General features: G+C 40.8%; 1 protein-coding gene across 1 annotated transcript in view; it reads right to left on the bottom strand.

Annotated features, from left to right (window-relative positions):
- The window catches only part of LOC132136012 (C-type lectin domain family 4 member F-like), a 98,933-nt gene extending 84,963 nt beyond the window's left edge, over nt 1–13,970 (bottom strand). The window contains exons 1-10 of the mRNA XM_059547215.1: nt 13,901–13,970; nt 13,213–13,305; nt 12,582–12,689; nt 8,704–8,796; nt 8,523–8,612; nt 8,346–8,444; nt 8,057–8,149; nt 7,876–7,965; nt 7,700–7,798; nt 7,422–7,514 (exon numbers count right to left, since the gene is read on the bottom strand). Of these exons, the coding sequence (XP_059403198.1) occupies nt 7,422–7,514; nt 7,700–7,798; nt 7,876–7,965; nt 8,057–8,149; nt 8,346–8,444; nt 8,523–8,612; nt 8,704–8,796; nt 12,582–12,689; nt 13,213–13,305; nt 13,901–13,970 (928 nt within the window). The remainder of the gene's footprint in view (nt 1–7,421; nt 7,515–7,699; nt 7,799–7,875; nt 7,966–8,056; nt 8,150–8,345; nt 8,445–8,522; nt 8,613–8,703; nt 8,797–12,581; nt 12,690–13,212; nt 13,306–13,900) is intronic.
- Nucleotides 13,971–14,920: the final 950 nt, after the last annotated feature.

The following is a 14,920-nucleotide window of genomic DNA, read 5'->3' as shown; positions in this document are numbered from 1 at the left end:
CGCTGCTCGCACGGATATTCTCTGCTGCTGGGCAGGCTGCGTCTGCATTACACACCATGGCGACGCTACAGATTTTCCAGGGCGATCTTCTCCGCAAGCTGGATGAGATGGGACCTGAAGCGATCTGTCTCGCGGATCTGAGGAGTGCTTCGGATCTCTCCCTCCGCGCTACTAAGTCCGCTGCACAGGCCATGGGACGGGTTATGGTTTCCGCTACGGTGGCTGAGAGGCATTTGTGGCTGACGCTTTCTGACATCAAGGAGTCTGAGCGCGCTGCGTTTCTTGACGCTCCGCTAACTCCTGCCGGCCCCTTTGGATCTTCCGTCAACGAGTTTGTGGAGAGATTCGCCGAGGACCAGAAAGCTTGACAGGCGTTCAAGCACTTCTTGCCGAAGCGCTCCAGTTCTGCAGCTAGCCGCTCTAGACCGGCCCCACAGAGCTCTCAGTCACACCCACCGCCTCCTGCTGTGCCATCACGACAGCGTCAGCAACGCAGCTCGGGACCCTGTTCTCGCTCTTCGAGCCGTCGCCCCGCGCCGCGGGATCCGCGGCAGAGGATTGCGGTGAAGCCAGAAGCCCCGAAAGCATCCTAGCACTGCTGGGAAAGCGCCAGTGTTCGAGTTCCGCTGCGGCCGAGCTCTCACCCAAGCGCGCCGCTGTTGTAGTTCCAAGAGTTGTGACTGCCTCAGTGTCTTCTGCAATGCGCAAGCCTGCACGAGTGCCCGACACAGATCGGTCGAGCGCGCCGCATAGTAAACGTGCCCACTTCCCAGTGCCCACATACACTATGTCACTTACGGCGCGGGGCTTCTGTAAAAACGAGGCCCGTGCACGTACATTCTGCACAGGCAGACGGCGAGCAGAAAGTGGTAAAAGTGCACACACACAGCCCACGGTTACTCGCAGATATATCGAGTCCCACGGGACCCGCTCAGCCTCCCTCCAGTCGGTTAAGCGCCGGAACGGGGTCGAGGATGAGCGTTCTGCCCGCTGTGATCAGCGCGCTCCCCGCCTCAGATGCGCAGCACACTCGAGCGCCGCCGTTGCCCAGTCAACAGAGCGCGTGTCGCATCCAGCCCTTAGCCATTCATGCAGATGCATGTTCAGCGCTTCCAGGGGTTTCGGATTGGGTGCTAGGCATTATAAAGAGAGGCTACTCGCTACAGTTTTCTCGACGCCCACCGCGCTTTTCACCGCGCGTCGCAACTACGGTCAAAACAGAAGTAGCACACATACTTCGGGCCGAAATATCAAAACTGTTGAGCAAAGGGGCTGTAGAGCCTGTGTCTCAAGCTCAAAGCGAGGGGGGGCTGTACAGCAGATACTTTCTGGTGCCCAAGAGAGACGGGGGTCTCAGGCCCATACTGGATCTAAGACAGCTGAACAAGGCATTGATGAAACGCAGTTTCAAAATGCTCACGACCAGGAAGCTCCTCGCGCAGATTCGCAGAGGGGACTGGTTCATGTCAATAGATCTGAAGGACGCGTATTTTCAAATACAGATAGCGTCAAACCACAGGCGGTTTTTGAGATTCGCCTTCGAGGGCCAGGCATACCAGTTTGCAGTCCTGCCATTCGGCTTGTCTGTAGCTCCTCGTACGTTTGCGAGGTGCATGGATGCAGCGCTCGCTCCTCTCAGACTCAGAGGCATACGAGTGCTGAATTATTTGGACGACTGGCTGGTTCTGGCCCGATCACGAGCAGAGCTCGTGGACCACAGGGCCGTTTTACACGCAGAGCGTGGGCGTCTGGCCGGCTGCATTTCAAGGTCGATCAGAGCTGTGTTGCGGCTCTAGCACCTTGGACAGCGAACGGCTGGTACCGATAAGGTGTAAGCCTGGGGACTTCCCCGAGTGAGAAAATGGTGTCGACGGACGCCTCCACTTCGGGATGGGGAGCGCTGCTCGAAGGCAGACCGTCCTTTGGCCTATGGTCAGAACGGGAAAAGCTCCATCATATCAACTGCCTGGAAATGCTGGCAGTGGAGAACGCGCTGACGCGCTTTTGTCCCCATATCAAGGATCACCACGTCATAGTCCGTTCGGACAACATGTCCGTGGTGTCCTACATAAATCGCCAGGCCGGTCTCGGGTCCCGAAACCTGTGCAGGCTGACGGAACGCCTCCTGATTTGGGCTCAACGCAACGTGCGCTCGCTGAGAGCAGTGCATGTGCCTGGACTGCAGAATCTGGGTCCAGACAGGCTGTCCAGAGGCAATGTCCCTACGGGCGAATGGTCTCTACACCCGCAAACAGTCCGGCTGTTGTGGGAGAGATTTGGCATGGCGGAGGTGGACCTCTTTGCGTCCCACGAAAACGCTCACTGCCCCGCGTTCTTTTCCAAGAACGAAAGCGCACTGTCACGGAAATGGCCGTGCTGCCCGCTTTATGCGTTCCCTACCGTCTCCCTCCTTCCGCAGGTGATAGAACGGGTGAGAGAAACGAGATGTTCAATATAGAGCTGAAACAACGAATCGATTTAATCGATAAAAATCGATTATTAAAATAGTTGTCAACTAATTTAGTCATCGATTCGTTGCTAAATAACTTTTATTTGCCGTAAGCGGCTCATTTCGTGCATATTTCAAATCTGCGGTGACCAAAGTGTGGCAGTAATGAGCCACCGGAGGTTTTACTCAGCCAGTACAGCAGGAGAAGTAGCGAATAGCCAATAGCTGGCCTCGTTTTATGTCACGTGCTTCCCGAACAGCGTCTCTGCAGCATTTAGCGGGATGTGGGAGACTGGGAGTACTTTACTTTGAGCCTTCAAAAAAGAAGAGTAACCTGTAAACTCTGCACTACTGAACTGTTTAAGGGGACGTTCACATATCGCGTCTTTTGCGCGCTCAAGTTCGTTATTTCCAACACCGCACCGAGTTAAAAACATCTCAACTTTTCAGAATGCTGCAAGCGCATCGCGGGTCATGTGACAAGAACTAACCAATCAGCTTCATCCTTTCCCGTAACAACGTTAAAAGCTCAGTCAAGATGAAAGGAACAGCTGATCATAGTTGTATGAAAAAATTGGAAAAACTAAAATATAAGTACATAAACCGATTAATCGATTAATCGTAAAAATAATCGACAGATTAATCGATTATCAAAATAATCGTTAGTTGCAGCCCTAGTTCAATACTGCTTGTGGCACCTCTTTGGAAGAACCAACCATGGTTCCCAGATTTGATGCAATTAGCAGATGTCGCCCCGTGGCCGGTACCGTTGAGGAGAGATCTCCTCTCGCAGGCCAAGGGCTCGATTTGGCACCCTCAACCAGAGTTGTGGTCCCTCCATGTATGGGCACTCAACGGTTACCCGCTGATCTCGCAGTGGGAGTGCTAAATACCATCACTCAGGCTAGAGCTCCGTCGACACGACGTCTGTATGCCTCGAAGTGGTCGGTGTTCTCCAGCTGGTGCACAGCTCGAGGTTATTCACCCCTTAGTTGTGAGGTGACGGAGGTCCTCTCCTTCCTACAGGAGCTGTTGGATAAGGGCAGAGCCCCATCCACGCTCAAAGTTTATGTGGCGGCCATCGCGGCGTTTTCTGAAACGGCGTCCGGTCAGTCAATAGGAAGGAACGATTTAGTCATCCAGTTCCTCAGAGGAGCTAGGAGGCTGAATCCTCCCAGACCTCCGTCAGTCCCTATGTGGGACCTCGCGGCGGTTTTGGAGGCCTTGAAGGGTCCCTCTTTTGAGCCTATCCAATCGGTTAGCCTTCAGCATCTGTCGTTCAAGACAGTATTCTTGTTGGCTCTCGCTTCTGTGAAGCGTGTGGGTGATTTGCACGCGCTCTCGGTGAGCCAGTCGTGCTTGGAGTTTGGGCCCAATGACTCAAGGGTCATACTCAAACCTAGCACGGTTATGTGCCGAAATCCCTCAACACACCGTTTCGGGCTCAGGTTATTGCCCTGTCTGCCCTGCCGGTGTCAGGGGAGGATGGAGACTCGAGTCTTCTTTGCCCTGTCAGGGTTTTAAGAGCTTATGTGTCTCGCTCTGCTGCCTTTCGGCAGACGGAGCAGCTATTTGTCTCGTTCGGTGGACGTTCCAAGGGAATGGCTGTTTCGAGACAGACTCTATCCAGATGGATAGTTGACGCCATAGCGTTAGCTTACGCTTCCAGGGGCCTTCAGTGCCCGTTGGGCGTCAGAGCACACTCCACAAGAGGCGTTGCCTCGTCGTGGGCGTGGTCTACTGGGATCTCCTTGCAGGATATATGTATGGCGGCGGGTTGGGCCTCGCCGTCTACATTTATCAGGTTCTATAACCTGGAGGTTCCCGCCTTGCAAGCAAAGGCTGCTGTCGGTATAGAAGAATCAGGGCCCTGAGGGGAATTCTGAGTTCATGAGCGCTATGCGCTGCCGACTGTTATATGGGCAGTATTGCGTAAGACCCGCATTGCCACATTGGTCAGGCCTTGCCTCGGCTGTGTGATGTCATATTGCCGCATTTACGGATGCTGCTAGATATGGGACGGAGGGCTTTCCCCCTTTTCTGTCCCGGACTCTCTGTGAGTCCCTCAGGTGACTGTGCACTGTAAATCCTGGGCGTTGCTTCAGGTTTATTGGTGTGTGATCCCTGCGCGCACGGCGTTTTACATCGGGTTCCCGTAGCGTCTTAGCTAAGACGCAGTACGAGAGAGCTCTCGTAAGAGAACGTACTCGGTTACTAAACGTAACCTCGGTTCTCTCTAGAAGAGCGAACGAGTACTGCGTTCTCTGCCGTGCGTACGATTCACTCTGGTTCGCTTCGGCGATGAAATAAATCAGGTGAGTCAGCCTTTTCGAGCTCCTTTTATAGGTTGAGCCACACCCGTTTCGGCGGGAAGTGGCAAGAAGGGCGCGAAGCGCCCTTATTGGTCGGATGTTGCATCAGCCTGCGCTCGATAGGCTGTGCAGTTGACGCAGAACAAGCCAATGAGCGAACGAGCCGTCTCGCCTATGGCTGTGTACTGCTGCAAATGCGCTTTACAAAAATACAAAATTAATGATAATTTTTTGCTTCAGTATTTCGTGAAAAGAGACTTTTCCCGTAGCGTCTTAGCTAAGACGCAGTACTCGTTCGCTCTTCTAGAGAGAACCGAGGTTACATTTAGTAACCGAGTACGTTTTTACTGTATTTTTGATCAAATAAATGCATACTCACTCAGTAAACATGAGAGACTTCTGTCAAAAACATTAATACTGCTAGATATTATTGAAAGGTAAATTATTATAGTGTATGTTTGCTCAGAAATGCGAGTTGTTGTGAATAACGCTTTATTATAAACGATTGTTTATAATAAATCAGCTCACTCTTTATTCATGATGTAACGAGTTCCATCCGCCCATCTCCACTGGCCTGTGGTCTGATCCGTTAGACCCACCCAGAAGCTTGTGGGTATGGTGTTTTTGTTCAGAAAGTCCTAGTAGGAAAAAAAAGAAATGAGAAAGCGCGAAAAATATGAAAACTAAATATTATATTATGTATGAATATTACACACCCACTCCTCATTGTCATCTTGTATTTTCAGGAGTAATGCGTTCTGCGCTTTGCAGTAATCTCGTGCTGCTGACCAGGTGAGTTGATTACTAGAGAACAAGAAACAGCTGCTTTTGTACAAGATCCAGCCAGATTTACAGTTAGCCACAGGGACGTCTGTGTCAGAGACAGAGAAAACATGCCAAATGTGAGAGGTACGAAAGAAAGGAGAGAATATGCACTGGAAAAAATTTTTAGTTTTGATTTTTACACAATGTTAAGTGAAATCACATGTAACCATGTAAATTAGTGCTAAATACCTGCTGTTTTGGTGCTCATTTTATTCATCAGCTCCTTCAGAGCGTTCATGACTCTTTCCTCTGATTGAACACAAGAAGAAAACACATCAGTCAGTCAGTGCTCGGGGATTTCAATCCAATTAATTCAATGTAAAAATCATTTCAACCTTAATTCTAAAATCTCTGCATGCTGACAGTGATATATTTCTGAAATCATGTCTTCATATTCAACTAAAATTTAATTTTAAATTTAAAGGCATACTATATTTAATAAATTCAATTGCAATAATATTGAAATGTTGAGTTCATGTCAGGTTTTGGTTTTATTTCCAATATATGTTTCATTGGTTCTCCTTTTCCCCTCTAGTAAGTTTCTGTGGTTTGCACTCACCAGAGGTTTGTTGTTTTGAGGAAATAGATGCGACAGAAGAAGTGAGATCTGACCCTGACCTCTTCAGGTCCCTCAATGAGCTCTTCAGAGACTCTTTAACACGAGACAAAAGCCGTAAATGTGATTTTCTGTATGAGACAGGCTTGTAGGCAATGCAGTTAATTTATCAATTAAAAATACACAAAACATGTATTCATCCTAATATTAATGTCAACATTTCCTAATGCATTATTAATATCAAAAGTTGCATCTTTTAATATTAAGGAACCAGAGCTAACACGAACAAACAAATGAAAGATATATTTTATTAAATCATGTTAACAAAGATGCTGTATCAAACATATTGACTAATGCATTAACAAACAGTAACTAATGGAACCTTATTGTAAACTGTTATTTTAAAGGTCTATAATAACATACAAACATTCATGTTTTCATGTATGCTTCTGTAAATATTAGCTGTATGATTTGATGTTTCTGTCTCACCCAAGTCACGCTGTTTGTTTTGTTGATCAGACTGTACAGATGACTTCAAACTGTCCAGGGATCTTTCTGTTTCCGTCTGTTTCTGTTCCTGCTTTTTAACTGGGAGAAAACAAAGGATGCAGTTAAACAAATTATGTCCTTTAATACAGAGATAATATGAACAGTGTGAAAATATGAAAATATTTCCACACCTGCATTATTTAGTGTAGATGTCAGTGCTGATACTGTAACATTCAAACTATTCATCAAGCTTTTCACATCCTGCTGTTGCACTGTGAAAAAAAGAAGAGTTATGACAGATGCATTTAGATGTCGAATGAAGTATATTGGATAATACTATTAGCATGACTCTCTTTAAAGGGATAGTTCAACCAAAAATTTTAATGTGCTGTAAATGTCCTGACTCTCAGGCCATGTTTTTATCAGCTGTTTGGACTGACGGCACCCATTCACTGCAGAGGATCCACTGTTGAGCAAGTGATGCAATGCTACAGTACATTTCTACAAACCTGTTCTTATGAGGAAACAAACTCATCTACATCTTTGAAAACCTGAGGGTGAGCAAATGCTCAGCAATTAAAATTTTTGGGTGAATGGGTGAACTATTCCTTTAAGACTTGTTTCATTAAAAAAGAACTACTGAAGCATCTCTTATGAAATATATTGACTAAATTGTTTCGTTTTGATGTCCTTTGGAGGGGTTCAAACCACCTCACTCTTTGATCACACCCTGATTGTAGAGTTATTGAATCGAGTGCTGTATTGCAGATGTGATGTAAGGTTTACTCACTGTGGACTGATAGTTGAGAAGAAACAGTTGCGACAGAAGAAGAGAGATCTGAAACTGAACTCTTCAGGTCCCTCAGTGAGCTCGACAGAGACTCTTTAACACAGAGACGTAAATTAGACAGAATCAGCAAGGTTACTGTGCGAATAGGAGTTCATAGTGTTTTTTGTCCACTAGGAGCAATTATAGAAATGCTATTATGATATTCTATTATTCTCTGCAGATTTTTTATGTATTCAGGCTTCTATGAATATCTCAGTAGCTTATAATAATGCTTTTACCAAAGTCACGTTGTTTGTTTTGTTGATCAGACTCTACAGATGTCTTCAAACTGTCCAGTGATATTTCTGTTTGACTCTGTTTCTGGTCCTGCTTGTTAACTGGGAGGGAAAAACATTGCAGTTTAAAAATCCACAGATAATAATATTAATGTGATGTAATTGAAAGATTTCCACACCTGCATCACTCAGCTGCACCGTCAGCGCTGACACTGCAGAACTCAAATTGTTCATCAAACTCTTTATGTCAGTTTGTGTCACATCCTTCACTGTGAACAAGACGTTTGTGGGAAGACGTTGCATTTACTGGACTGTTATTGAATCGAGTGCTGTATTGCACGTGATGTAAGGTTTACTCACTGTGGACTGATAGTTGAGAAGAAACAGATGCAACAGAAGAAGAGAGATCTGAAACTGAACTCTTCAGGTCCCTCAGTGAGCTCGACAGAGACTCTTTAACACAGAACCATAAATTAGACAGAATCAGCAAGGTTACTGTGTGCATTTGAGTATATAGTGATTTTTTCCCCAGTTAGAGCTATTATAGAAGTGCATAATACAATTATGACATTCTATTATTCTTTTGCTGATTTTTTTAATGTACTTATGCTTCTGTGAATATCTCAGTAGCTTATAATAATGCTTTTACCAAAGTCACGTTGTTTGTTTTGTTGATCAGACTCTACAGATGCCTTCAAACTGTCCAGTGATCTTTCTGTTTGACTCTGTTTCTGGTCCTGCTTGTTAACTGGGAGGGAAGAAGCATTGCAGTTTAAAAATCCACAGATAATAATATTAATGTGATGTAATTGAAAGATTTCCACACCTGCATCACTCAGCTGCACCGTCAGCGCTGACACTGCAGAACTCAAATTGTTCATTAAACTCTTTATGTCAGTTTGTGTCACATCCTTCACTGTGAACAAGACGTTTGTGGGAAGACGTTGCATTTACTGGACTGTTATTGAATCGAGTGCTGTATTGCACGTGATGTAAGGTTTACTCACTGTGGACTGATAGTTGAGAAGAAACAGATGCAACAGAAGAAGAGAGATCTGAAACTGAACTCTTCAGGTCCCTCAGTGAGCTCGACAGAGACTCTTTAACACGAGAGAAAAACCATTAATAAGATATATTAATAAGATCACTGTGTGCAGAGCAATAAAGGCTTAATAAATTAGAATACATATATAAAAAATACATAATACAATATAACATACATAAAACATATTTAAAGATATAATCAACATCTCATAACAATTTTGCATAGATTTTTCACATTAGTTATTGCATTAACCAATATGAAATAATGAGTAAATATATATTAATGTTCATATTAATATTAGTTCAATATTAGATGCATTAGTAAATATTGAGATTTGCTAAGATTAATAAATGCTGTTGAAGTATTGTTAGTTCATGTTATTAACTAATGTAAAATATTATAATAACCAAATTCTCTTTATACTTTTTGCACTTACTTTTCTGAAATTTAATATTAATTCCTTGAAATTGAAATTCCTTGGAAATATATTCACACATGTCTCTAATGGGCTAGGTGCACAGGATGGCGCTGGTGAGCTTCAGCGACGCGAGTGTGTGCATACTTACTTCCGGTCTTGCGACGCTCGCATTGACTGTAAGGGAAACTTACATACGAAACTTGACTAGATGTATATAATTAATGATTTTCAAATTTAACAGCGGATAGTGGTATATCCAAAATATGGGAAAACATCCTCCCTACATTTTTGCGTACCTCTGTGTGGAAATTCATCAAGATACAACGCGGAGATTGCTTTATTCTTCTGTTGATTATGCGATCAGCGTCAGGTCAGGTCCACGGGTATGGAATGCTATTCCGGACTTTATTCAAAAGGAATTGCAAATTGTATTTGCAATTGCGTTTTCAATTTGTGGACGCGTAAAATGTGACATAATCCAAACGCAAATGCAAATCGCGCATTACCGTTTGCATTTTCGTTTAAGCGAACGCACATTGTCTGCCAAATTTAAAATGGAAATCCAAAGTCCGTTTGCAATTGTGTTTCCCATATCTTACGAGCTATGAGCCTGTCACATTTAAATAGCAATATGAATTACCACATTTGCCTTTTCACTCTCTCTGCACTGTGCATGTAAACTGCCAAAACTCAAATGGAATCGCAATTCCTTTTTCATTTGAATTTCCAACGTCTACACGGAAACCTGTCAATCAAGTGACAGGGGAGGGGCCATTTTATTGGGTGTGTTTGCATTGGGAAGTGACGTCACTCACAGTCGACGGTAATAAATAATTATTAATTAATTAGTGTGAACTTTGTCATCTAAATACTTAATAACCAAAAAGGTTAAGGATGTGTCTTACAAATTACTTCATCTTTTCTATCCTGTGAAGCTTTACTTAAAAAAGATGTTTCCTGATATTGACACTTTATGTTCTTTTTGTGGTGCTGAACATGAATCCATTTCTCATCTCTTCTGGGAATGCACATATACAAGTCTGTTCTAGTAGAATTTTTGTATCTTCGATCATACTAAAATGTACCATGTTTTTACTATGGTAAATATGAGTTAACGATAGTGTTTATAATTAAACCACAGTAGCCACAAATGTACAGTTGTCTGAGACGTTATGAAATGTTCTTTAACATCATGAACCATAAAATGTAGTAAGTGTTCTGCTATGGTTTATTTTCATAATAGGTAAACACAGGTCACAAGTTAACATGGTCACATTTCCTTGATTCAGCAGCTGCCCGATGTGATGCTGAGAGTCCTGTCTTGAATCCAGAGATCTGGAGCTGATTCAGTGTAGTCTAGCGGCACACTGTCTTTTAGCGCGTGTTGGAAACCCGCTCCATACTTTTTTTTTTTTTTTTCGTGAAACGGGCGATCATACTAATAACTTGTAATCTTTACAAGAATATCTGAATCATGCAATGAGCAAGTCTGCGTTTATTAAACACTTAATATCGTGTCAGTTTGTGCTTTCAGAATCGCCGAATCTGCTGCCGTCGTTCCAGCACATCTGTAGCGGAGACCTGAACCAGGAAGTTAGTCACCAGATAACACGGTAACCAGTTAAACCGTAACACCGGGAAGATTAGGCAAATAGACTGGTGACGTAGGTCTGCACGCGTTTCTCAATACAAAGTACACTGATTTCGGACTTGCATCCTCAGTAGTTCAGACTTTGTGCATTCGACTCTGGATGGGAGTGTGATGTCTGCGAGGACACAGGCCCGGTAATTCTGCAAACAGCAGCGTACTTGATCAAATTTTAGCTCGCCTTGACTACTGCAATTTTCCTCACTGTATATTTACAATAAAACGAAAAAGGATATGAAATACCACTGCCTCCTTTTATTTTTAATTTAAACATAATAATAGCAGCAGAAATGTACTTCAGGGAAATGTGTATATATACAGTCATTTCAAATGAAACTAAATATTATATCAATTGCCTCTTTTATTACCGTCGACTGTGAGTGACGTCACTTCCCAATGCAAACACACCCAATAAAATGGCCCCACCCCTGTCACTTGATTGACAGGTTTCCGTGTAGACGTTGGAAATTCAAATGCAAAAGAAATTGTGATTCCATTTGAGTTTTGGCAGTTTACATGCACAGTGCAGAGAGAGTGAAAAGGCAAATGTGGTAATTAATATTGCTATTTAAATATGATAGGCTCAAAGCTCGTAAGATATTGGAAACACAATTGCAAACGGACTTTACATTTCCATTTTAAATTTGGCAGACAATGTGCGTTCGCTTAAACAAAAATGCAAACGGTAATGCGCAATTTGCATTTGCGTTTGGATTATGTCACATTTTATGCGTCCACAAATTGAAAACGCAAGTCCGGAATATCATTCCATACACAGGGATTTCTTCTTTCAAACACAAACCACTCAAATATGCAATACTAAGATCAATGTTTCTGACTGTCAAACAAGATGCAGAGAGATTTCTGATAAAGCATGTTTTATTAACTTTATTTGATACAATAATTTATAACTAACTGTACAATTAAACGTAATATAATTATGGTAGGTTTGCATTAAAAATAAAAGATCGGTGTTTGCATTCATGTGTGTTTTTATCTATGTTTATTTGTTTTGTGTAAGATCTGCAGCATAAATCATAATCTGTCTATGCGCAGCCATGTATATTGTTATTCTTTTGCATTAATTATCAGATTAAACAGATATTAAAATTAGTAATGTATTTTTTACTGTGTAAATAAAATATGTTGTGAAAATAACGATGAAACACACTGATGTATGTGTACAATTGAGAAATGGATACTTCTGAAGATAAATCGCAGCCCACGTCTCACGAGGTAAATATTTCATAAAAAAATAAATAATGAAAACATTTTCGAGAAATAAGTAATTTGTACATTTACATATTTGGTAAGATAAAAATACATTATGTAGCTAGCTGTGTATACACACCATGAGTTCAACTTTCATCTCGTGAACAGTAGTGAACATTAGTGTATTTAATTCATTCACCAGACCCAAACATACACAGTTTCAAATCCACTGGCTCAGTTAACATTTATAGTATAGTAATAATAGCATGTATATCTTATTAGCATTTGAAGTGATATTATAAATCCTGTAAACATATAGAAGGTGATATTTGGACTTCTCCGGTTCTCTGCACTGACGTTTAGCACAACCGGAAATATCTACGCACACACTCGCAAGACCGGAAATCCAAGATGGCGGAGATATGCAACTAGCCCATAAGATTAAAAAATGCAGCCCAGTTTAGGATTTAGCTTTCTGAGCTCACATGCTTCCAGATTAATTGTATGTTCACTATAGAAATTCTTATGACTTTTATTTGACCATTTCAGGTTTCTGTCTTACCAAAGTCACGCTGCTTCTTTTGTAGATCAGATTGTAGAGAAGTAACTGACGAGCTCAAATTGTCTAATATTTTTTTTGTTTCAGTCTGTTTCTGGTCCTGATTGCTAACTGTGAAGTGAAAAAAATATATTAGATTGTTAAACAATGAAGAATATATAGGCTTATTTTCAAAGAGATTGCTGTTAAAATTATTTCTTGTGGTTGTCTAATTTCTTTGAAATGAATAGATTTGTGACTCTGGTCAACAAAACCAGTCATGAGTAGCACAAGAATATTTGTAGCAATATCCAAAATACAGTGTATGGGTCAAAATTATTTTGTAACTATATACTGTGGATATATACTGTAAATATATCAAAATGTATTATTATTATTAATTAATTAATTAATTATTAGTAATAAGCATTGCTAAGAATTCATTTGGACAACTTTAAAGACCATTTTCTCAATATTTGTAATTTTTTGCATCCTCAGATTCCGGATATGCAAATAGTTGTATCTCAGCCAAATATTGTCCTATCATAATAAACCATACATCACTGGAAAGCTTATCTATTTATTTTAAAGTATGCATCTAAATTTCTTCAACAAAATGGCCCTTATGATTGGTTTTGTGGACACATTTGCAAACCTGCATCATTTAGTTTGGATGTCAGCGCTGATACTGCAGAACTCAAACCAAGCATCAAACTCTTCACTTCACTGTGTAACACATCTTGACGCTCTGTGAAGAAAGGATTTATTTACAGCTCATTTTCATGTGTTGGTTTTGGAAGATTTAAAGCTACATGATCACCCAGATTTTGACGGTTTTTCTACTAAAAATTATTGAACTAAATGATGAAGAGACAAGATTGATCCTTAAGGTTTCAATATTGGACTTTTCTTGCACTTCTTATGTTGTATAAAGTGATAGAGATGTAAAAATTCATATCACACTTTTTTTTCTGAAATTAAGAAGGAAAAATGTGCAAAGACAGGAAACTAATGACTAGTCATTGCTTGATCTGAATATATGAATATATAAATGTGAATATGTGTAAATATGAGTATGTAGTGCTTAGAAAAAAAGGATCTAAGGAATACTTCACCCAAAAATGAAAGATGTGGATAAGTTTGTTTTTTTCAATCTGAGCAGATTTGGAGAAATTTAGCTTTACATCACTTGATTGTATTCTCATTCTGACGGCACCCATTCACTGCAGATGATTCATTGGTGAGCAAGTGATGCAATGCATTTCCCTAAATCTGCATCTTGGATGACCTGAGGAGGAGTATGTTTTGAGCTATTTTGTGTAAAGTATTGTTTAAGTTCTCACCTGTGTTCTGAAGATCAGGATTGACTGAAGTTAGATTTGAACTCAGACTGTTCATCCAACTTTCCTGCATCGAGAATTTTCTTTGTTGATGCAAAACTATGAGCGAAAACAAAGATTTCTTTCTAATAAGCATAATATAAAGGCAGTATGTGTATCAGCATATCATTACCATTATGTACAAATACTCTAAAAATACTTTTTTCAATTACAGTTTCCAGTTTCCCTTTTTCTGCATTGCATTGCAGCTCACTTTCTTAAATATTAATAGCATGACACATAAAGATTGCATGTTGTTTAATCAACTCACAAATGGAAAAATTCATGATCATGAGAACAATCATGCACACTCCTAGAATTAGGAGGATGCCAGTTTGTCTGCTACAACGATCTGCAAAAAACAACACACCACAAGAAATGTACAATTCTTTCATTAGAAAATTTGACAAATTTACTTTAAATTAATATCCTCATACGCAATATGATCAGTTATGTTTATTAACATGACTATTATTTCAAATATATCATGTTTGACATGAGGAAATTAAATTAAATATGTGCCAGCTTGGTGAGTATACAATTGAATTGAAAAAAAATTATTATAATAATTTAGGACATATAACTTGCATTTCACAACTGGTTATGTATCAAAAGTGAGTATGTGACAAATAAAAATGGAATCATTTACATTCAAATATAAATAAATAAAGTTTCTTAATAATTCTAACTATTTCAATGTCTATTACTTTGTTAAGCATTATATAATGAATTTTTTTATTATTAATTAAGTGATTATAAAGTGTTCGCAGACATAACACTCCAAAAATGATGTTTTTCCTCAGTATTTTTGTCTTATTTTCCAGTAAAAATATATTAACATTTGTGTATCAAGATTTACTATAGAAGCAAAATTACTTAAGATTTTAAGTCTTTTTAAACAAGTTTATTGTTCTTATCCCATTGGTATGTCTTTTTTTTTAAAGTCACTTAATTTCTATGCACTTTTCTGAAAAGACTTGTTCT

This window comes from Carassius carassius, chromosome 4 (genome assembly GCF_963082965.1).
Source record: "Carassius carassius chromosome 4, fCarCar2.1, whole genome shotgun sequence".
Classification (NCBI taxonomy): Eukaryota; Metazoa; Chordata; class Actinopteri; order Cypriniformes; family Cyprinidae; genus Carassius; species Carassius carassius.
This window is presented reverse-complemented; position numbering and strand designations above follow the sequence as displayed.